General features: G+C 38.0%; 1 protein-coding gene and 1 pseudogene across 2 annotated transcripts in view; both read right to left on the bottom strand.

Moving 5' to 3' along the window:
- The window catches only part of LOC141583667 (hydroxyacyl-coenzyme A dehydrogenase, mitochondrial pseudogene), a 62,184-nt pseudogene extending 42,275 nt beyond the window's left edge, over positions 1-19,909 (bottom strand).
- The window catches only part of RFX7 (regulatory factor X7), a 160,300-nt gene extending 139,621 nt beyond the window's left edge, over positions 1-20,679 (bottom strand). The window contains exons 1-2 of one of the 2 annotated variants that reach the window (XM_074394202.1): positions 20,329-20,679; positions 20,003-20,168 (exon numbers count right to left, since the gene is read on the bottom strand). In XM_074394202.1, the coding sequence (XP_074250303.1) occupies positions 20,003-20,163 (161 nt within the window). In that variant the 5' untranslated portion in view covers positions 20,164-20,168; positions 20,329-20,679. The remainder of the gene's footprint in view (positions 1-20,002; positions 20,169-20,328) is intronic. The other variant, XM_003935603.4, reaches the window with a different exon arrangement.
- Between the last annotated feature and the right edge of the window lie 1,422 nt (positions 20,680-22,101).

Below are 22,101 nucleotides of genomic sequence, written 5' to 3'. Positions count from 1 at the left end.
TATAACAAAAATACTACTCATGATTCTAAATAAAAAAGAATAAGAATGGCAATAACAAGATTTCACAATTACTGAATGTAACATTTTTGCATTTGGAACTCAAGGGATGAACACTTGCAGTCCAAAACAGACAAAATATCCAGGTCTAAAATATAATTGTTTCATTTTTTAATCTGTCACAATTACTCCAGAGGCCATTTATCTCTTTTAAGTCAAGCAAAGATTAACACATGTAATCTCAGCTATATAAACAAGTAACCAACACTGGACAACTGACATCCCAAAACAGCTTCCTATAAAACTGGATTTCTCTGGTTGGGTTTTGGTTACAGTCCCTTACGGGTCACTGTCTTCATCAAGGAGAGCAGCTGTCTGAGCAACCTCTCCACTGTTCATATTGCACTGGCAATGCTGGAATATGCACTCCAACTTACTTAAAAACTGACTTTAAACAATTACAGAAATTTTATTCTATTATTTAAAGCAAGACATAAATTGTGCTTCTATCCAAATAGGCTCAAAATGTAGATATTTCACAACATTTCATAGCTCACTTTAGAAGTTTGGAATCCCAAACTGTTTTTCTAGCTTAATTCCTCTCTGCCTTCAACAGGTCCCTGCAACAGGTTGAAATTTGGTATTTTTATAACTAGAGACTAGAAGCAAGCAAACAGTCTAGCATAACCCTTTCCTTCTGTAAACCTGCTTGCTGACCCACACCTTTTCTATAGGACATTATTAAATAATTTTGTAATAATCTTTTTATATCAAAGGCTAATAACATATTTTCTTAAACAACCTAATTAAACTTTGAAACAACCTGATAAAGAAATAAAAAGCTGCTAACTTCTCAGATTCTAAGAAAAGCAGACATAATATTTTTATAAATTACATTAACTTCTTTTATGATGGGAGAAGAAGTGGGAGACTGAGAAAAAAGATAAAAAGAGGAGGGGAAAAGGGTAAGAACAAGAGAGGAAAGACAAGAAAACAAAGAGGGGATGGAGAAAAATTCAAGGAACATCAAAAGTCAGGGAGACAAAGTAGAAGGTTCTAAATTTTCCACTACAAACACTCAGTACTATATAAGTGTTGAGGAAATACTTCCTTTCACCATATTGGATATTGTCTTGTACCTTTAGACTAGATAAAAATGGGATCCATATTTATTAAATATAAGCTTTAAAGCAGATGTAATAATATACCAATGCAGATATTTTGGGACCATGCAAAGAGCATACCTAATGTAGTGACTATCAGGAAAGGTGGGGAATTAGTGATTAACCAAAAGATTAAGAGGAAACACAAGTGTAGGTATTCAACAAGAATACACTAGTTACCCAGAGGGAAGTCACCTACAGAAGGACTAAAAGCAAGAAATACCTTTGGGAAGAGTGACAAACAGATGCAATACACCCTAGGGGAAATCAGTTCAGGGAGACTGTTAAGTAAGAAACTCTGATTATTTTCAGGAAGCCCAATCTGTGCACTTAATTTCAGAAGCAGAGCTGGAGGAAAAAAGAACTAAATTAACTCATTCATTCATACATGTATCCATTCTGCACTGGGTAAACAACTATAAGGGAAATAAAATACATCCTATGGTACTGATAATCTAACAAAAAATCTAAATAACTGTACAAATTATATAAATATTTTATACAATTGTCATGTATGGTAACAAGAATCAGAACTGAGGGTGAAGCCCAGGTGTGGTGGCTCTTGCCTGTAATCCTCACTTTGGGAGGTCAAGGCAGGGGGACTGCTTGGGGTGATAGGTTTGAGACCACCATGGGCAGTAGTGAGACCTTGTTTCTACAAAAAGATTTAAAAATTAACTGGGCACGGTGGCATACACCTGTAGTCCCAGCTGCTTGGGAGTGTGAATGGGAGGATTGTTTCCCATTCAGCCAAGGAGTTCAAGGCTTCAGTGAGCCTTGATTGCACCACTGAGCTTCAGCCTCGGCACCATAGTGAGACCCTGTCTCAAACAATACCACCACCACAACAAAAATGGAACTGAGTGGAAGAGTGATCAAAGATTTAAAGGACTTGGAAAAGGCTCTTTTTGTAGTTCAGCTAAGCTCTGAAGGATAAACTGAAATTTACTAAGGAGGTAGGGCTGGCAGAAAGTGGCTCAGGCAAAAAGAAAACAGATGAAGGAAAGAACAAGGCCAATTATAGAATGTTCTGTTAAAACTACTATCTAAATGCAATTACTTAAAACAAGAGTTTGAGACTTCAAAACAGTAATTTACAAAACTCTACTCCAAGTGGAAACTAACAGTAGTATTAATAAGGCCACTAGACTGTTTTAATAATAATTATTTACATTTTCTATTGCTAATATAGTCTAGTTCAATTCTAGTTACTTTAATTACATTATGTAAAAGGTTTTATTTGTTAATTCTCCTTTTCTAGTTAACTTAGGTCATTTATTTGAAATTGCTGATGCTTCATTGTATTCCAGTAGACAGATTATGAACATTTAGTCTAACAGCAAATCTTTCAGATTTAGTAACTGTACTGATAATACTGTACTTAATATGCAAATACATCCTCCTAATCAAAGAGCCTAATATGTCACTCATTTTTTGTAAAATAGAGAAAAATATAATCACTCATAGCTAACCCTAAGACCACCACTTATTAATATTTGCATGTACTTCATCCTTCACACACATTCCCAGTGTAAAAACTTCAGTAACCAAGCCCAGTCTGGTCTACCTGTGTCTGCCCTTGCTCCATAGTCTACACCATCCTCTCAGCACAGCAGCCAAATGAGCTGTTAAAGCATCAGTCAGGTCATATGTCACTCTGCCCTGAGTCTTCCAATGGTGTCCATCTCACTCAGAATGCAACACTCACTTGTAAGTGCTTACAAGACCTAGAAAGCCCACTGGGCATGGTGACTCATGCCTGTAATCCCAGCACTTTGGGAGGCTGAGGTAGGTGGGTCATCTGAGGTCAAGAGTACAAGACCAGTCTGGCCAACATGAAACCCCAACTTTATTAAAATTGCAAAAATTAGCCAGGTGTGGTGGTGTGTGCCTGTAATCCCAGCTACTTAGGAGGCTGAGGCAGGAGAATCATTTGAACCTAGGAGGTGGAGGTTGCAGAGATATGAGATTACGCTACTGCACTCCAGCTTGGGCAACAAGAGTGAAACTGTCACAAAAAAAAAAAAAAAAAAAAAAGCAAAGTCCTATACAAATCTGTTTTTCCTTTACCTCTGACCTCATCTGCCACACTCCACAGTACTCATGGTACTCTTATTCCTTGGCTTCCTGGTGTGCGGCCTTAAGAACTTGTATTTGCTGATCTCACAGTCTGGAAAACTCTTCCTTTACATATCAACATTACAATATACTAATATAGTAATAAAAATCAGAAGTAATCATATAATCTTGTATATAGATGGTATGTTAAAGTAAAAATATTCTTAATTATAGCACAGTTAAAATAACCAACCTTTATCCAGTACTTATCATGTACCAGATTTTCCATTAATGTTCCATCTGAATTATCTCATTTAATCTTCACTATACCTCTATAAGATAAGCATTATTGCCAGTTCTATTTTACTGAAAAAGAAAACACTTTCAAAAGAATCAGTGACTGGGATGGCAAACCCAGGCAACTAATTCCAGAAAAGGAATTATAATTATTTATTATACAACTACATTGGATTGTCATTCTGTGATTCTGATACCTTTTCACTTCAAAACTGTTAAAAAATGTAAGATTTTTAATAAAAGTTACTCTATTTGGAAAGTTTTATGCTTGGCAGAGAAATTAATGTAGGAAGATATAACTACTGCAGGGTTCAAAATACACTGCAGAAAAACAAGACAGCTTACATACAGTGCTAATTACAAATACATAAAGTGTAAATGCCTTAAAAAGATGTGCATCACAGTAAGACTCACACAACTTATGGTGAAGTTCAAAACAATACTTTGACAATTTTATAGCAGTAAGCATCTAAGTAGAAGAAAGCTTTTTAGTGTATCTAAAGTAATAAAAGACTGATCCAATAAAGGATAAGGACACAGAAAGACTGCAGATAAAAAGAACAAAGCCAAGTACAACTTCATCTTCTGAGTTTCTAAAAACCCATGTTCTTAACAGAACATGGTTCTGTTAATTTTCAGCATGTGAAACAGAAACACCACCTCAAATGCTCCTACTGCTTTTGACCCTCCAGAATTATAATTAGATAAATAACCTTTCTACCTGTAATTGCTATGCAACTCTGTCACTATAGCTGAATTTTCAACTGCTTAAAAAAATCATATTGTTTTAAAATCAGATCATGGTGATGACAGCACAACTTTATAAACATACTAAAACCATTTAATTGTATTCTTAACATGAATGAATTTAATGGTATGTAAATTATCTCAATCAAGCTGTTTTATAAAAATTGGAATCCACATAAGAAGTGCTCAATAGTTACTTGGAAAATTAATTCTAAGTGGAAGAAATTAAGTGGTTTATACATAACACTGGGCACCAAATACGGCCATTTCCTCTTCTTCTCTGTAATTTAAGCACTTTGCCCCTAGCTTGCAGTATTTTGCAAAAGTTCTCAACTTCTGCTACAAGACATTCATGAAATATGCTACAAGTAATTGGTTAGTAAATGATAAAATGAAACTGGTTACTGTAAATGGTAAACTTGTAAACATATAGTTGAGTCTTGTTTTTTATCCACTCTGACATTCTTTTAACTGATGTTATTTAAAACACCCACACTTGAAATGCTTATTGATATAAATGAACTGACATGTATCATATATTGCCCTTTGTTTGTTTCTATTTCTCTTTTGTCTTCCATTCTGAGTTGCACCATTTTATATGATTCCATATTCTCAAGTCTCTTAGCAACCAATTACACTTCCTTTATTTGAAAAAAATTTTTAGTGGTTAGACTTTGCAATATATATTTATGACTAATCCAAGTCCACTTTCAAGTAACATCATAGTGCTTCACAGTTAGTTCAAGTACTTTAGAGTATTCTCAAGTCTTTCATCCCAGCAGTGAATGAATTGTTGTTATTCATTTCGCTTATCCATGAGCTATACTCAGTGAATACACTGTTATTATTTTCAACTGTTATCTATTAGATCAAGTAAATATAAGGAAAAAAAATGGGCTGGGCACGGTGGCTCACGCCTGTAATCCCAGCACTTTGGGAGGCCATGGTGGGCAGATCACCTGAGGTCAGGAGTTTGAGACCAGCCCGGCCAATATGGTTGAAACCCCCATCTGTACTAAAAATGCAAAAATTAGCTGTGTGTGGTGGCAGACACCTATAATCCCAGCTCCTTGGGAGGTTGAGGCAGAAGACTGGCTTGAATCCAGGAGGCGGAGATTGCAGTGAGCTGAGACCACGCCATTATACTCCAGCCTGGGGAACAAGAGTGAAACTCCAACTCAAAAAAAAAAAAAAAAGTATTATTTTATCTTTATTTCTTCTTACTCTTACTTTATATAGATCTGAATTTCTAACCTATATCATTTTCCATCTCTCTAAAGACCTCCTCACATTTTGTGCAAGGCAGATCTATCAGTGACAAATTCCAAGTTTTGTTTCTCTGAGAAAATCATTATTTCTCTTTTACTTTTGAATAACTCTGCTGGATTCTCTTCTTGCTTGCATACTTTCTGAGTTCAAATCTGATACAATTCTTACCTTTATTCCTCTGTGGGAAAAGTGTTTTCTCTCTCTCTCTCTCTCTCTCTCTGGCTTTTTTCAAGATTTTCTCTAATTTTCTACAGGCTGAGTAAAAATACGCGCGCGTATGTGTTTGTGTGTGTGTGTGTGTGTGTGTGTGTGTGTGTATACATATACATATACATATACATATATATTTGTGTTTACCATGCTTAGTATCCTCTGATCTTCCTGGATTTGGTGTTTGTCATTAATTCTAGGAAATTCTCAAATTATTATTACCTCAAGTATTTCTTCTGTTCTTTTCTATCTTCTACTTCTGATATTCCACTTATGCTTATGTTATACTTTTTATAACTGTACTATAGTTTTTAGAGTAACTGAGAACTATGAAACTATGTTTCATTTTTGCATTTAACTTAAGAAGCAAACCAAGTATCAGAACCAGATTCAGATATGATTGATTTTGGAATTGTCAGACTGGAAATTTAAAATAACTATGATTAGTATACTAAGTGCTCTAAAGGAAAAAGAAGATAATAGTGACTAAATGCTATGTGTTTAATTTTTATTCATCAGTTCACTTAATACACAATTACTGAAACTAAATATTTTAGTTTAGAGGAAAAGTATATACTTAAAATACTTTAAAATTTAAAACTGAGGTTGTAGTAGAATTATATTCAAAAATATTAAAATTATGGAATTATGAATCCCACCTTGGAGGACTTAAGAATGACTGAGAATACAGTAGTCTTCCCTTATTCTTGAGGGATACCTTCCAGGACCCCCAGTGGATGCCTGAAACCACAGATGGTACAGAACCTTATATATATGTTTTTTCCTATATATTCCTATAATAAAGTTTAATTTATAAATTAGACATAGGAAAAAACAATAATTAATGGTTAATTATAACTAATAACAAAATAGGATAGTAAAATAAGTAACTGTAATAATTGCATAGCAAAATAAGGGTTACTTGAACATAGCACTACCAAAGCCCTGTGATGACTACAAAGTGACTAAAGGGCAGGATGGAGCAGAATGGCACAAGATTTTATCACACTATTTGAATTAGGGAGCAATTTAAAACTTATAATATTTTTTCTGGTATTTTTCCATTTAATATTTTCAGTCTGTGGTTGACTGCAAATAACCGAAACCTCAGAACGTAAAACTGCAGATAAGGGGGGACAACCATACTGCAACTTTGCCAAATGGGACTCTGGCCTAATTGTTGTTGTTTTGTTTTTAAGAAGATGACTCCTTTAATCCAGTGGTTCTCAAATTTCAGTTTCAGTTAGAGAATCAGAATCTCCTGGAAGACTGGTTAAAACAAAGACTGCTGACCATAGCCCTGGAGTTTCTATTATAGTAATTCTGGGTTGTGGGGCAGCCCCCAAATTTAAATTTCTAACAAGGTCCCAGGTGGTAAGAATAGGGTAACAATTTGAGAACCACTGCTGTAACCAAGCAGCACAATACAAAATAAAATTTTAAAGCTGAAAGGGTCTCTAAAAGGAATATATTTAGAACCCTGCCCCTCATCAAAAAAGAAAGGAAAGAAAGCTCTACATCAGTAGCCTAGGTAGCCACTTGTATGAACGTGAAACACTTCAGGCCCTCTCTGTTGTCTTCCTATTTTACTCCTATCTCTTTCATACTTCCCAAATAAATCTACCTCTTTTCTTATCTGCCCTCACCGACAAGTTTCCTTTGTCACCTTCAGGCTTTGGCCATAACTCAAGTTACCTTAGCTTTGGGTTTTGTCTCCTAAAAGAATTAGCTAAAACCCTCTGCTAGGACCAAACTTTAAAAAGCCATCTCCACTTCAATGTTAAGGGATCTTTAATTTGTCTCTTGAGAACTAGGCTGGGATACAGAATAACTAATCAGTCCATAAAACCCTAACTACTATTGTATACTCAGTCATGAAAGGTTACTGAGCCATGTAGTACTCACCTGCTCAGTGGCTTTTAAATGAAGGACACAATGGCTTTCATTTGGAACACAGATTATTTTTAAATCTAGGTATACAGTGAAAGATATGGGACTAGTAAAACTGAAACTCTCAATGAATGATTAATTCAGTTTCACCAATGCAATTTTAAAAAACATCAACTGCTGTTAAGTCCTCTATTCTGTAAAATGCACCATTCATTTAATAACTTGTTTTGGGAGAAAATTACCACATTATGTTATCAAATACAAAAACATTAACATGTAGAAAAAAGTAAAGTGCCACTAAGAATGCAGTAAACAAAAAAAGATATTCACTAGTACCTACCACTAGAAGAAAAAAAAAGATGCAAAATTTGTTGTCCCCACCTTCAAATAACTTGTTTATTACAACAGCATTCGAAAAATATTGAGTGATTAGTGCTAAATTGTACAGAACTCACTACACACTATGAAGTCAAGGAAAGATCAGTGTGTACTAGAGTAGCTAAGGAATGTTTCATAGCACAATGACTTGAGCTATGGCTTCAAAAATGGTTAAGATGTAATTAAGTAGAGTTTGGAAACAAGGAAATGATGTGAAACAGGAAAGATGTAAAGCAGGAATGAAAGCAGGATCACAAAACACAAGGCCAAAAACGAGATGCCTGAGGGACTAAAGTGGATGTAGAATGCTGGTGAATAGCAAGAAGGCTTATTTTGACCATAATATACAGAATAGCGCAGTAGGGGAGAAAGGACAATGGCATAAAACAGCTATGTTGCTGCTGTAACAATCCAGGAATGAGATAGTGAAGCACTGAATTATGGTCCTGGCAGTTGCATTAGTCCATTTTCATGCTGCTGTTAAAGACATACCTGAGACTGGGTAATTTATAAAGAAAAAGAGATTTAATCGACTCAAAGTTCCACATGGCTGGGGAAGTTTCACAATCATGGTGGAAGGCAAAAGGCACGTCTTACATGGCAGCAGACAACAGAAGATGAGAGAGTCAAGCGAAAGGGGTTTCTACTTATAAAACCATTAGATCTCGTGAGACTTATTCACTACCATGAGAACAATATGGGGGAATCATCCCATGATTCAATTATCTCCCACCATGTCCCTCCCACAATACATGGGAATTATGGGAGCTAAAATCAAGTTAAGATTTGAGTTGGGGCACAGCCTAACCATATCATTCCACTCTGCCCACCCCCAAATCTCATGTCCTCACATTTCAAAACCAGTCATGCCTTCCCAATGGTCCACCAAAGTCTTAACTCATTTCAGCAATAACTTGAAAGTCCACAGTCCAAAATCTTACCCAAGACAAGGCAAGTCCTTTCCACCAATAAACCTGTAAAATCAAAAAGCTAGTTATGTCCTAGATACAATGGGAGTACAGGCATTGGATAAAGCCACCCATTCCAAATGGGAGAAATTACCCAAAATGAAGGAGCTAAAGGCTCCATGAAAGTCCAAAATCTAGTGGGGCAGTTAAATCTTAAAGCTCCAAAATGATCTCCTTTGATTCCATGTCTCACACTCAGGTCACACTAATTCAAGAGGTGGGTTCTCATGGTCTTGGACCATTCTATCCTTGTGGCTTTGCAGGATAAAGCCTCTCTCCTGGCTGCTTTTATGGGCTGGTATCGAGTGTATGTATACAGTTTTTCCAGGCGCACAGTGCAAGCTGTTGGTGGAGTTACCATTCTGGGGTCTGAAGGATGGTAGCCCTCTTCTCATGGCTCTACTAGTCAGTGCCCCAGTGGGAACTCTGTGTATGGAATTCAACCCCACATTTCCATTCTGTACTGCCCTAGCAGAGGTTCTCCATGAGGGCCCCACCCCTGCAGCAAACTTCTGCCTGGGCATCCAGGTGTTTCCATACATCCTCTGAAATCTAAGTGGAGTCAGTTCAAACCTCAGTTCTTAATTTCTGTGTACCACAGGCTCAATACCACATGGAAGCTGCCAATGCTTGCAGCTTGTACCCTCTGAAGCCACAGGCCAAGCTGTACCTTGGCCCCTTTCAGCCATGACTGGAACAGCTGGAATGCAGGGCACCAAGTTCCTAGGCTGCGTAGAGCAGGGGAGTCATAAGACTGACCCATGAAGCCACTTTCTCCTCCTAGGCCTCTAGACCTGTGATGGGAGGGGGCTGCTGTGAAAACCTCTGACATGCCCTGTAGACATTTTCCCCCATTGTCTTGGTGACCAACATTTGGTTCCTCGTTACTTATGCAAGTTTCTGCAGCAGGCTTGAAATTCTCCTCAGAAAATGGGTTTTTCTTTTATATTGCAACATAAGGCTGCAAATTTTCTGAACCTTTACATTGTTTCCCTTTTAAAACTGAATGCTTTTAACAGCACCCAAGCCACCTTTTGAATGCTTTGCTGCTTAGAAATTTCTTCTGCAGGATACCCTAAATCATCTCCCTCAAGTTCAAGGTTCCACAAATCTATAGGGCAGGGGCGAAATGCCACCAGTTTCTTTACTAAAGCTTAGGAAGAGTTCAGTTCCCAACAGGTTCATCTCCATCTGAGACCACCTCAGCCTGGGTTTCATTGTCCATACCATTATCAGCATTTTGGTCAAAGTCATTCAACAAATCTCTAGAAAGTTCCTAACTTTCCCGCATTTTCTATCTTCTGAGCTCTCAAAACTGTTCCAGTCTCTGCCTATTACCCAGTTCCAAACTCACTTCCACATTTTTGGATATCTTTACAGCAGTGTCCCACTCTACTGGCACTAATTTACTGTATTAATCCATTTTCATGCTGCTGATAAAGACATACCTCAGACTGGGTAATTTATAAAGAAAAAGATTTTTAATGGACTGAGAGTTGCATGTAGCTAGGGAGGCCTCACAATCATGATGGAAGGCGAAAGGCACATCTTGCATGGTGGCAGACAAGAAAGAATGAGAGCTAAGTAAAAGGGGTTTCCCTTTATAAAACCATCAGATTTCGTTAGATTTATTCACTACCACAAGAACAGTATGGGGAAAACTGCCCTCATGACTCAATTATCTCCCACCAGGTCCCTCCTACAACATATGGGAATTACAGGAGCTACAATTCAAGATGAGATTTGGGTGGGGACATAGCCAAACCTCATCAGCAGTGGAAATAGGAAGACATGAAATTTAAGCTACACTGCAAACTGGGAAACTTGTTAAAATACTGAACACGAGGATGAGAGAAAAATCAAAGGTGAAACAGATGTTGCCAGACTGATGGAAAGAAGGAATAGTGATATCTATTATCAAAAGAAGTAGAGTAACTATAAATGAAAGCAATTTGAGTTGGTAAGGTACTACGGCATAGAAGAAAGGCTGTTGTGAAATGCCAAGTTTAAGGTGACATGGGTTGTGGCTATTTACACTCTGGTACTCTGCCCCAGTTCCCACCCAGCTCACATCCTTTTCTTCTCTACTATTACTTTATATTCTTTCTTCTATTTTGTAGATGAAAGCTTACATAAAAGGATTGTGATTAGTTAGCGGAAACCCTATTCCTTAGTCAAGCAAATTTTCTTCCAAGCTATTTTCCTCTCTTTATTCACATTATTGGCAAAGCTCACTGTCATCATCAACAACTCAATCCAAATTCTGCTAGTGAGAATAACAATGACCAAGTAAGTATACTGTTAAGTGTTTTAGGATAGCCCATCATTTGATTTTTCATTAAGGCCACTATCCTGAATTTTGCCAGTAAAAATATTATGTCATCATTGAATCCCTCCCTCACCTAATTCTGTATTAGTTTATGCCACTGCTTATGTACCCTTACTGCATTTAACAAAATCTTACTTTTGGTAAATTCAATTGATGAATCGACCACAAAAGAGGGTGAATGTTTTAAAGGTAAGGATAACGTCTTATTCTTTTTTAACCTTTTATGCCATCTATGTAGCAGTCATTATAATAAATGTGTATTGCACTCAGCTTTCCCTGACTATATGATTCTATAAATTCAGAATTTATCTTTGACAATCTGACTTCATTAAAAACTTGTACATGTAGAATTTCCCTAAAACACTGCTTGCTAGTATCTCCTGCTTCAGAAACAAGGACATGTATTTAATAATCTGACAGTTAAATTTTGATCAAAGATTGACTTATCTTATTAATAAATCTAATGACTACAATCAAACATGGAAGAGATTCACTTACATTAACTAAAGCATCTTGATGGAATACATTTCCCAGGTTCCCAGAAACACCAACTTTAAGCAAAACGTAACTGAAGTAACACTCATCCAATTAAATTTTAAAATTTAACACATACTGCAAAAACAATGATAAGTTCTTGGTTCTGCCATATATAAATAACACATTTTACTGCCATATTGTAAACTACTGATTCTGCTAGTGATCACTTAGTTTCAGATATATTTAATCTCCAAATTCCTATCAACTTTACATATTAGAAAATGAGAGTGTTTCATTTAAATTCAGTAAAAACTCACTAATACGAACTTATCTTAGGTAAGGTCAGTCTAAACTACTGAAAAAAATTAAATTATACAAGTCAGATCATTGTTCCCCTGGAAGTTGAAGAAAGATTCAAGTGACATGCTTCATGAGCTGGATCTTAAAGGCAGACACTTATATCAGCAGAAACAACATTCACAAGGTAGCAGGTAATAGGACCACACCAGCACATATATAAGCAGAGAAACAAAATAATGGAAGCAAAGAAAAAGGGTAATAGATAGTACAAATTGAAGCAGCCACTTCATACAGTAATCTCCTTTTTTCATCTTGTAGCTACTTGGCAATACAGGTGCTCAAAACAGAAAAGCCACAGAAAAATAGAAAAACACACAAACTCAAGTGCTCTCCATGCTTGGTTTGTACTTTAAAATTAGGCATCATAAATGGCAAGACAATAGCCCTAGGGACTCTCCCTTCTCAAGACAGCCATTGCTCTACTGCTTCATCTATAAGAGAGCTCCAATTCTAAAAATTACTGATTTTGGAAAGAAAAAGGGTGGCAATTATAGGGTATGTATATCATTACATCTTATTCCCATGCCCTTGCCTAGAAATATCACTAATCAATCAGACTTAACATGCAAGTTCAAATCAATTTGCTAATCCTGTGTTGGAATGGGTATAAAGGTATCCTTTGTTATCTAAATCCTTGCTATCCAAATTTAGACAACAAATGGGTTCAGATAATTTTTATTTTATTTTAAATAAGGCTATTTGGAAGAGATGGTACTGTGTACCATATGGACTAACGCCTTCCAAAAATCTAAGACATAACAGATTGGAACCTGTCACTTTCTGACCTCTCGCTCTCTGCACTCAGGAAAAAAAAAAACAAGATTCAAAAAGCAAGGAATATCAGCAGTTTTCCGTTTGTGCTCAGTTATGAGGAAATAGAAAATTTCACCTCCCACACAACTTTATATACATATAAGCTACAGTAATAGAAGCCTAATAGAGAGGGTGTAGGTAGTTAACCAAATCTCATTATGTTTCTATTTTGTCTTATAAATAGAAGGTATATAGTTCATGAAATAGAAAAAGTAATGCCTATTTACAGTGGCAAAAAAGAAAAATCATGTTTTAATGTTTTTATTTATGTGGGTTGAGTGCTAAATATCTTACTCTCATAGTCAGCAATCGAGTGTATTAAGGCTTTAGTACTTATTGTTCCTTATTTTATTATCCCACCGAGGGCAGGAAGATTCTTCCTCCTCTTGGCCTATGCTGCTCATCTTTAACTTGAACTTAGAACCCTCTAGAAAGCAGAAGAGAAAGCAACTAAAAGACTAAACAGAGAATGGTGGAATAGGAGACACTGGACAAGAGTGGTGTACTTTGCTCACAGACGTGGAATAACCATAGTATCATGTTCCTTATAATTTACAAATAACATTCTATCACAATCACTTACTAAAATGTCTATCCTAGATGAAGAGGAATAGCTGTGAAGCTCAACTCTGAACTAAATCACTAAGAAAAGGGTACACACTTTTCTTATTTATATAATTGAATTTACAATATAACGTTCACTACTACCTTAAAATATTAAAATACTATTATGGGATAAGATTAAACATTGAGCATCTCTTTATAAAGAAAACAAAACAGCCGGGCACGGTGGCTCAAGCCTGTAATCCCAGCACTTTGTGAGGCCGAGGCGAGCGGATCACGAGGTCAAGAGATTGAGACCATCCTGGTCAACATGGTGAAACCCCGTCTCTACTAAAAATACAAAAAATTAGCTGGGCATGGTGATGTGTGCCTGTAATCCCAGCTACTCAGGAGGCTGAGGCAGGAGAATTGCCTGAACCCAGGAGGCGGAGGTTGTGGTGAGCCGAGATCATGCCATTGCACTCCAGCCTGGGTAACAAGAGCGAAACTCCGTCTCAAAAAACAAAACAAAACAAAACAAAACAAAACAAAACAAAACAAATGCAGCACACAAAAAGACTCCCTACTACATACAATCCCTCAACCAGTAGTTAAACTCCCCCAAAACTGGGATTACTGCATAGACTTACTTTTACACAATAAACAACTCTTAACTACTTTAAATATAATATATGCTGAGTATAGATTTGCAGACTTAATTTCACATAACAGAACCCTTGGCACAAGTTAGCAATAACCAAGTCCTCCTCAGCTAACACCCAAGGAAACACTGAGAAATCCTAATAATTCATCCAATGAAAATGTTCTGCTGATTGCCTATGATAAATTAATTATGTTAGCCTTTCACTGTGCTTATGGTTTTATTATTGTTGTCAATATTGATTTACTAACAGAGTTAGAAACTTAGCTACAGGAACCTTCAAGGTCACTTAGTATAAACCTCTCATTTTGTAAATGAGGAAACTAAGGTCTACTTTTTCCACAATCCACACCTTGACACTTGTCACTTCTTTTCCTGGTCCCCTAAACCAAATAAAAGAGAAGTTTTATTGCATATTTTTGCTTAGGTCAATTTTACAAGGTTAATATTACAAGTGAATGGGCATTCCTCAAATGCCAGTCTCTAGCATAGTACTTTGTATATAGCAGGTATTCATTTGAGTACTTACAAACTGTTCTTGCTTAAAGTGCTCAAATGTAAATAAATGATAAGGCTTATTTTAATTTTCATTTGTACAATTTTAGCATGCAACATCATTTTCTAATGGAAAAGGTAATATGACATAATTCTTAATCCAAAGCATCTTTCATAACAAGACACATCTGTCTTTTCTACTACTGTGAAGCTCATTTTCTCCAAATAGTACCAAAAATTAACAGTGAGAGAGAAACCCAATCAGTCCTGCACATGCCATCATTCAAGACACCTTTCAATGGAGAGAACAAATTGGTCGATCATTTACATACATTCATATGTGCTACCCAACCTAAAGAAGACAAGAAAATCAACAGGCTTTAAATTGTCTGACTTGCCTTTCGTCAGTAGGGAAGACAATTTTATTAGTTTCAAATCATAGGAGAGCAAGGAACTGCCTTCCCTCTGGAACTAGAAACTGTGTTGGGACACAGCCTCAATACGGATACACAAAATGCATCTTGTCTGTTGTGTGCTTAGTATTGAAAACAGGCTAAACTCAAGGTAGGCAGCAAGTCAAACTACTCATCAAAAATATATGGAAGCCAGCTGATGTGCTAGTCAGTCTCTATTTTTAAAGAAAAATGAAAATCCTGGACTTCCAGTTAAAGTAAACTTTAATGTTATGAGTTTATAGTAAATGTTTTCCACTGCAGTTGAAGGAACAATAATATTTCTCAACAGGTTAATAAGCTACCTGTCTCAAAACCAAGAATAAAACTCAACCACTGCCTTCTAGGACAGGGAACTGAAATCAGAACTCATATGGCACCACTATGTAAACCTTCTGGATCACCAAATTTTGCTCACTATAACTAAGATGGAAACAAGAGATTAATCACTTAACATCTAGATGTCGATTTTCGTCATCATAACAAAGTAAAACAAAATTGTTCAATTTGGGTTTTAACTAGAATTAAGAGAACATCCAAAATAGATCACATATGTAATACCACTTTTATTATAATTTTAAGCCTAAAATGGAGCAGATACAGAAGTACATATGCCTTGCAGGACTGAGTAAAGATAAAGAACTCTGACCCCAGAATTTTTTTCATGGTTTAATAAGGAATCAGCAGAATCTTACAGTTCTTCTGTCATTGTTTCTCTCTTTCCATAAAGTGGGTAAAACAATAGTATAGGATCATTTTAATAAGAAGCTTATGAAGTCTCACCTGCAAATAAATTTACAGTAATTGATAAAAAAAACTCTTTTAATAATCCCTGAATTTGAATAAATGTAGTACTGGAATATTTTCTAAAATAAAATACCAGTATTTTTTTTGAATTTTCAGGTACAAGTTAACTATCTCTTATCTGAAATGCTTAGGATCATATGTGTTTCCTATTTACTTACTGAGCCTTGTCTCGCTCTGTCGCCCAGGCTGGAGTGCAGTGGCGTGACCTCAGCTCACTGCACCTTGGCCTCCTAGGTTCAAGCAATTCTCTTGCCTCAGCCTCCCAAGTAGCTGGGACTACAGACGCCAGCTCCCACGCCAGGCTAACGTATTGTATTTTAGTAGAGACAGGGATTCACCATATTGCCCAGGCTAGTCTCAAACTCTTGAGCTAAGGCAATCCGCCCACCTCGGCCTCCCAAAGTGCCAGGATTACAGGTATGAGCCACCATGCCTGACATGCTTCTGATTTATTATTTTGGATTTTGGAATATTTGCATATGTGTAATGAGTATCTTGGGGATGTGACCCAAGCCTAAACACGAAATTCTTTTATGTTTTATATACACCTAATACAAATAACCTGAAGGTAATTTTTATACAGTATTTTAAATAAGTTTGTGCATGATACAATGTTGGGTGTGGAATTTTTCACTACTGTCACCAAAAATGTTTGGGATTTTGGAGTCTTTCAGATTTTGGAGCATTTTGAATTTTGGGGTATTTTGGATTTTGGATTAGGGATGATCAATCTGTATTTATGTTATAGCCTCACTGCAAATATGTTATTTGCTCCCACTCATGTAGGTATGATCTCAAACATAAGTAATCACAAACAGGCAGAAACCATCCTTTTGTTTCACGGCAATTTTATTCTATCAGGGTTTCAAGTAAAACTGCCTGAAAAAGTAAACAAAAGGACTTAGTAAATTTGTTTATTGTTGCTTTACACTAAAAAATTTGCACTGAACTATGAAGACATTGAGACATAAAAGGAAGGGGAAACTTGCTTTGGTTTGTTGTTGTTGTTGTTTTTTAAGTAACCAAAGGGGTGCAATTTAAGTTAAAAAAAAAGTTTGCAGTTAGGTTGTGGCTCTGTTTTAGGTAAAAATGCATGGGTTACTAGTTTTAACAACAAAAAGCTTATTTTGGAATTCTACTCCTTAGAAAACATAAATACTTTATAGCATATTCAGTACTAAAACATATGCCTACTAAGAAATCTCCTTTCTAGTGAGCAATGTCAGTGATTTGGACTTTCTGTCTATGGAGTAAGAATGAGTAATAGTAAGAAACGTGTAAGCTTATTAACTTAGACTTAAGTTGAAAGTATTCATTACCATATTATAGAAATATAACAATACTATCAATTTTGTACTATCTCTATTTTCCATACACCTTTAAAATATATATGTAACTCTTAAGAAATAGTTTCCAATCAAAGTTGAATGCTTTTCTTCAAAGACTCATTTAATACCTGATATTTCAATGGGCGTACTTTTATCAAACAGGATTTTAGTTTAATAAACAGAATACATTAATTATGAACTGACAATTCATTGTCCAGTCAAAGGCCTACATCACATACTATATTTGTATTTGTAAAGTAGGAGGACAAGTACAGACTTGTTTGTGATATGCAAGCCCAGTAATTTAGAAACTATGATAAACCAAATGCAAAACCCATTTGATAATTTTTAAATGTCACATTTATTTTGACTGTAATTTTAAATTCTCATTAATAATGGTACCAAAGGATTATTCAGGAAGTAGTACAAAACTGATCCTCTCTCAGAACATTATCGGGTGATAAAATAATTTGTAAAATAATACTATTGCTTCAAAAATGTAATTTAAATTTAATACATATATTTCTTAGGAGGATATAGTAGTAAAGGAGTCTTCACTTTTGATATCTTTATTTTATACGGCCACTTAATGAATAATATAAATCCATTCTTTTGGTGCAGGGGGTATAAGACTATTAAATATAGGCACTTATCTTGTTTATTATCTACAAATATTGTTTACTCTATAAAGTTTTAAGTACATAAAAATCATTTTTGCCAATAGGATTTCTAAAATTGAACATTAGATGCTAGTAAGTATACCATCACAATTTCAAAACAAAAACATAAAATTTCTTATTTTGGGATTCACGTGTTTGTTGCCCATTATTTTTTCAGAGCAAATACCAAAAGCTGGAGCATATTCTACTTCAGAAGTTTTTCTTACGTTAAAGTCAGAGCAGTAAGGCTGTAATGGATGTGCAAATATCAACTATTAAAGAATAATTCAATTTACACATTTTTTATCAAAAAATGCACTTGACTGTCATTATTTAAACATTTCACTCAGCTGCCTCTACAACTCACCTATTTTAAAACTATAAAGTGAAGATTCCTTTCCCCTCTTGTTCTCATAGTGAAATATACATTACTAATTCAACTTTTAAAATTTGCCTCTCTTAAAAAAATTTTAGTCCATAACTTGAATATCCCACATCTGAATGTAAAGACCAGGTTGCTTAATTCAACTTAATGAGGATTTCAGAAACAAAGAATTACATGTTACTAGAGATTTTTAAAAAACGCTCTGGTTTTGTGAAAACCTTGACAGTAACCAAGATACTCACCATCTCTTCTTTTAAACTGTAGCTTTAAAAAGGGGGTGAGGGTATTCAATGAAGAATAAAGACTGTTTTCTGTCACACACACACACACACACACCAATCATATTTATGGGACCTATTCAAGTTGCCACAACATGACTATTGTCAAAGCCAAAAAAATTCTTCTTCAAAATAAACATTTTAAAATTAAAACTGAAAGCAAGTTATTCAACTGTCAACTACTGTTGATGAAACTATTAAAGCCTGCACTGACCTACTTCATATGAGCATCATGACAACATGGATGCATGCCAAGAAAATAATGAAAATTACTACATAACTAATCTTAATCTTGTATTTAAAAATTGTCACTTTTAAAATGTGTATTGTACATGCAATGCCAGTTGCTTCACAATATGTTTTCAAAATGATAAAAGGAGTTGTGATATTTTAGTACTCATATTCAATGATGGACCTGCAAATATTTCATTTCTATTTTCAAAATCAAGGCTTTTAAAAATACCATACGAAATACTCTTTTTAAACTTCTGTCAAAGGCAGTCTCTTAGACCAAATTTTAAATATTGCCTTCCATTTAAAAAATAGTGCTACACATAAAAAAAAAAAAAAAAAAGTCAGTTAATGAAGAATCCTACAAAACAATGCAAGTTCATGTTCAAAGAATATTGCAATGGCTCTAACAGTGGATGGACTTAACTCAGTGTATTTAATTATTAAAAGATTCCCACTAGACTTTAGGAGTTCAATCTAATGCTGAAATGTTGGAAATTTTCATACAAGAAAGTAAAATAGCAGAAGATATTTTATCTATGGTTTCTTTTAAAAAGACACACAAATGGCAAGACATTTGATTCCCTATTTTTTAAGTAAAAAAAATAACTTTATGGTATAAACTACCATCTCAAAATATTTTATACTTAAGAAATACTTTCTTCACAATCAATGCAAAGAATAAACTCCCTGAAAGAGAAATCTAATATTAGAATAAAGGAGCCAAAAACATTCAGAAACCCAAAATGAAAGGAAGAGACACATTAGGTTTTGTGCTGCATATTAATATTCTTATGCACAATGTCTGGTGAAAATTCACAATACACTTCTTCCTCCTTCTATGGCTGCAAAAAGGAGTAAACACATTTCACACTCTCCAGTTCCAAATTCATGCCACCATCATGCAATATGACTTAATTTCGACCCATATTTCTTTTACAATGAGTGAAAAAACCAAAAAATGTGTTTATCTGCACTCAAAATTGAGGAGGGGGTAAAAGCATTTTTTTAGCTAAGGGGACAGGCGCTGATTGATGCAAAGTCCCCAGACCTCCAGAGGTCCTACAAATGTGCACCCGACTTGGGAAAGCCACATTCAATGAATGCATCAGCCTCCTCCTCCGCTCCCCCGCCCGTCGCCCCCCACCCACTTTGCAGCAGAAATGTGCCTGGGCTTTTTTACCCCAGCGATGGAGGATCCTCTTACCAGATGGAGTTCTTGATCTTGTGTTGCAGCGCGCTGGCCTCTGTCCCTGGCAGCCCGGGCACAAGGGCTGGCAGGGCCACCCCCGAGTTGGGGACGCTGGGGGGAAGCTGCTGATGGGCATCAGGCTGCTGTGGTGGCGGCTGTTGTTGTTCCTCTGCCATCGCTGCTGGAGGGGTGGGAGGGAGGGAGGGAAAGATGGGGGCTCGGGGAAGGGTAAGGGAAGAGACCGCGAGGGGAGGGAGGACGAAATGGGGAGAGGAGGAGGGGGGAGGGGAAGAGGAGGAGGAGGAGGAGGAGGAAGGAAGCTGGATAAGCTAGGCCTTTACCCTAGAGCTCGAGTGAGTCGCTTTCGCCTGCCGCCTGGGGGACATCACCGGGGAGACCAGCGGCTCCTCACGGCCGGGGCGCTTCACCGCGGCAGAGGCATGGCGGCGACCCTCAGCCCCCCGCTGCCGCCGCCGCCTCCTCCCGTCAGCGGCCGGGGCTGGGGGGTGAGATGGGGGCGTTTGAAGACGAGGTGGGGGGCAGGCTCCCCCCAAAATCGAAGAAGAACGGTTGCTCAGGGATTTGGCGGCTGGGCCTTCCTTCCTTGTGTCCGGGGCTTTCTACTCCGGGGTCCCCGCGCTGCTGCAGCCCCAGGCTCCGCTCCACGCCACTCCCCACGCCGCCGCCGCCGCTCGCTCCCGGCCCAGCCGCCGCCGCGGCCGCCGCTGCCCTGCCAGCCCCGGAGGCAGCCCAGTGCGCGCAGCCGCACTGCGGCCCGGCGCAGCCCGCACACCTACCGCTCCGCCGGGGGGGCGTGGACCAGGGTGTGCGGGCCGCGGGCGCGGTGGGCCGGGAGGGGGGCGCACGGCGCGCAGGGTGGCGCGGGCCAGCGGGCTGGGGAGCGCGCCGCTGGGGGCCGGGAGGCGACAGGCCCGGCTGGTGGAGAGCAGGGAGACGTGGGGGAGGTGCTGGCGAGAGAAAGAGAACTTGGGTGAGGAGGAGGGGAAACCAAATTACCAAATTTAATAATAGTTGGCGTGGAAATGGGATTTGGGGCGGGGGAGGCATCTTCAAAGCAAGTAAAGAGAAATTTATCAACATTATCCCCCCTCCCCTCGACATGTAAGGATTACTTCCTCCCCGAATAAATAGAACTGAAACAGGTAAGAGGATAAACTGACTTTTCAGGCAACCCCAAAGAACACCCGTTGGAATTAACCACCCTTTAGGTAATTCGGTCTTGAACGGAAATCGCGAGTCAGGAGCTGGGTTGAGTGCTCCTCGGTCGGGCATTCAAAGCCCTCCAAATCTGGCCCCACTTTAGCTATCCAATCATAGCGGCCTCCATCCCCCTGCAAGAACTCCCGGCTCCAATCAGGGAAGTCTCCATGCCATCCTCAACGCGCAGCAGATTCATTCTTCCTTCATGCCTTCGCTCGTGCTGTTCCCCTCCACCTACCCACCCCACCCCACCCCCTTTCCAGGAATGCCTTCCCTCCTCCTTTATACCGCTCCCGTTTCAACCCAGGCTCTAAGGCATAGCTCAAGTCGCTGCTTGTCCGGGTCCCTGGCAGCCAAGGCCCCTGTCTGCCTCTGAAAGAAACGCTCGTAGTACTCACAACATGGAGGCTCAGGCGTCAGCCACGAGCTCCTTGCTTTGGAGCCCGTTGAACACCCACCCTCCCCCCGCAGACTCCACACCATTCGCCTACTTCCCATTCATACCTAAATGATAGCTTTGCTACAAGTAAGCCAGTCTCCTTTAAGAGCAGAAGAATTGGCTTTTCTAGGTGGGGCTAATCAGGGAGGCTGCCTGCATGTAGAAGACAGCAGCCAAGGCCCCTGGCACCAGATATAACAGCTGTTCAGCTCACACTGACCTTTCTTTGGGCCTATGGGTGTTATGAGCCCTTCAGCTTTGAACTTTTCTGATAGCGTCTCTGTCAAGTTTCTACCTGTCAGATTCTCTGGTCACTTTCCTGCTGTGCGTGGACTTTGGGCTGTGAGGCTCTGCCACCTTTTAGATTCCTAGTGGGTGGTAAATCTGATTGGCTTGGGTTGCCTGGCCTTTGAATTCTCAGTTCCCTGCCTTGGCCTGAAACCCTCTTGCTTTT

Source organism: Saimiri boliviensis, chromosome 2 (genome assembly GCF_048565385.1).
Source record: "Saimiri boliviensis isolate mSaiBol1 chromosome 2, mSaiBol1.pri, whole genome shotgun sequence".
Taxonomy (NCBI): domain Eukaryota; kingdom Metazoa; phylum Chordata; class Mammalia; order Primates; family Cebidae; genus Saimiri; species Saimiri boliviensis.
The sequence above is the reverse complement of the archived record's forward strand: the minus strand, read 5'-3'. Positions and strand labels throughout refer to the sequence as shown.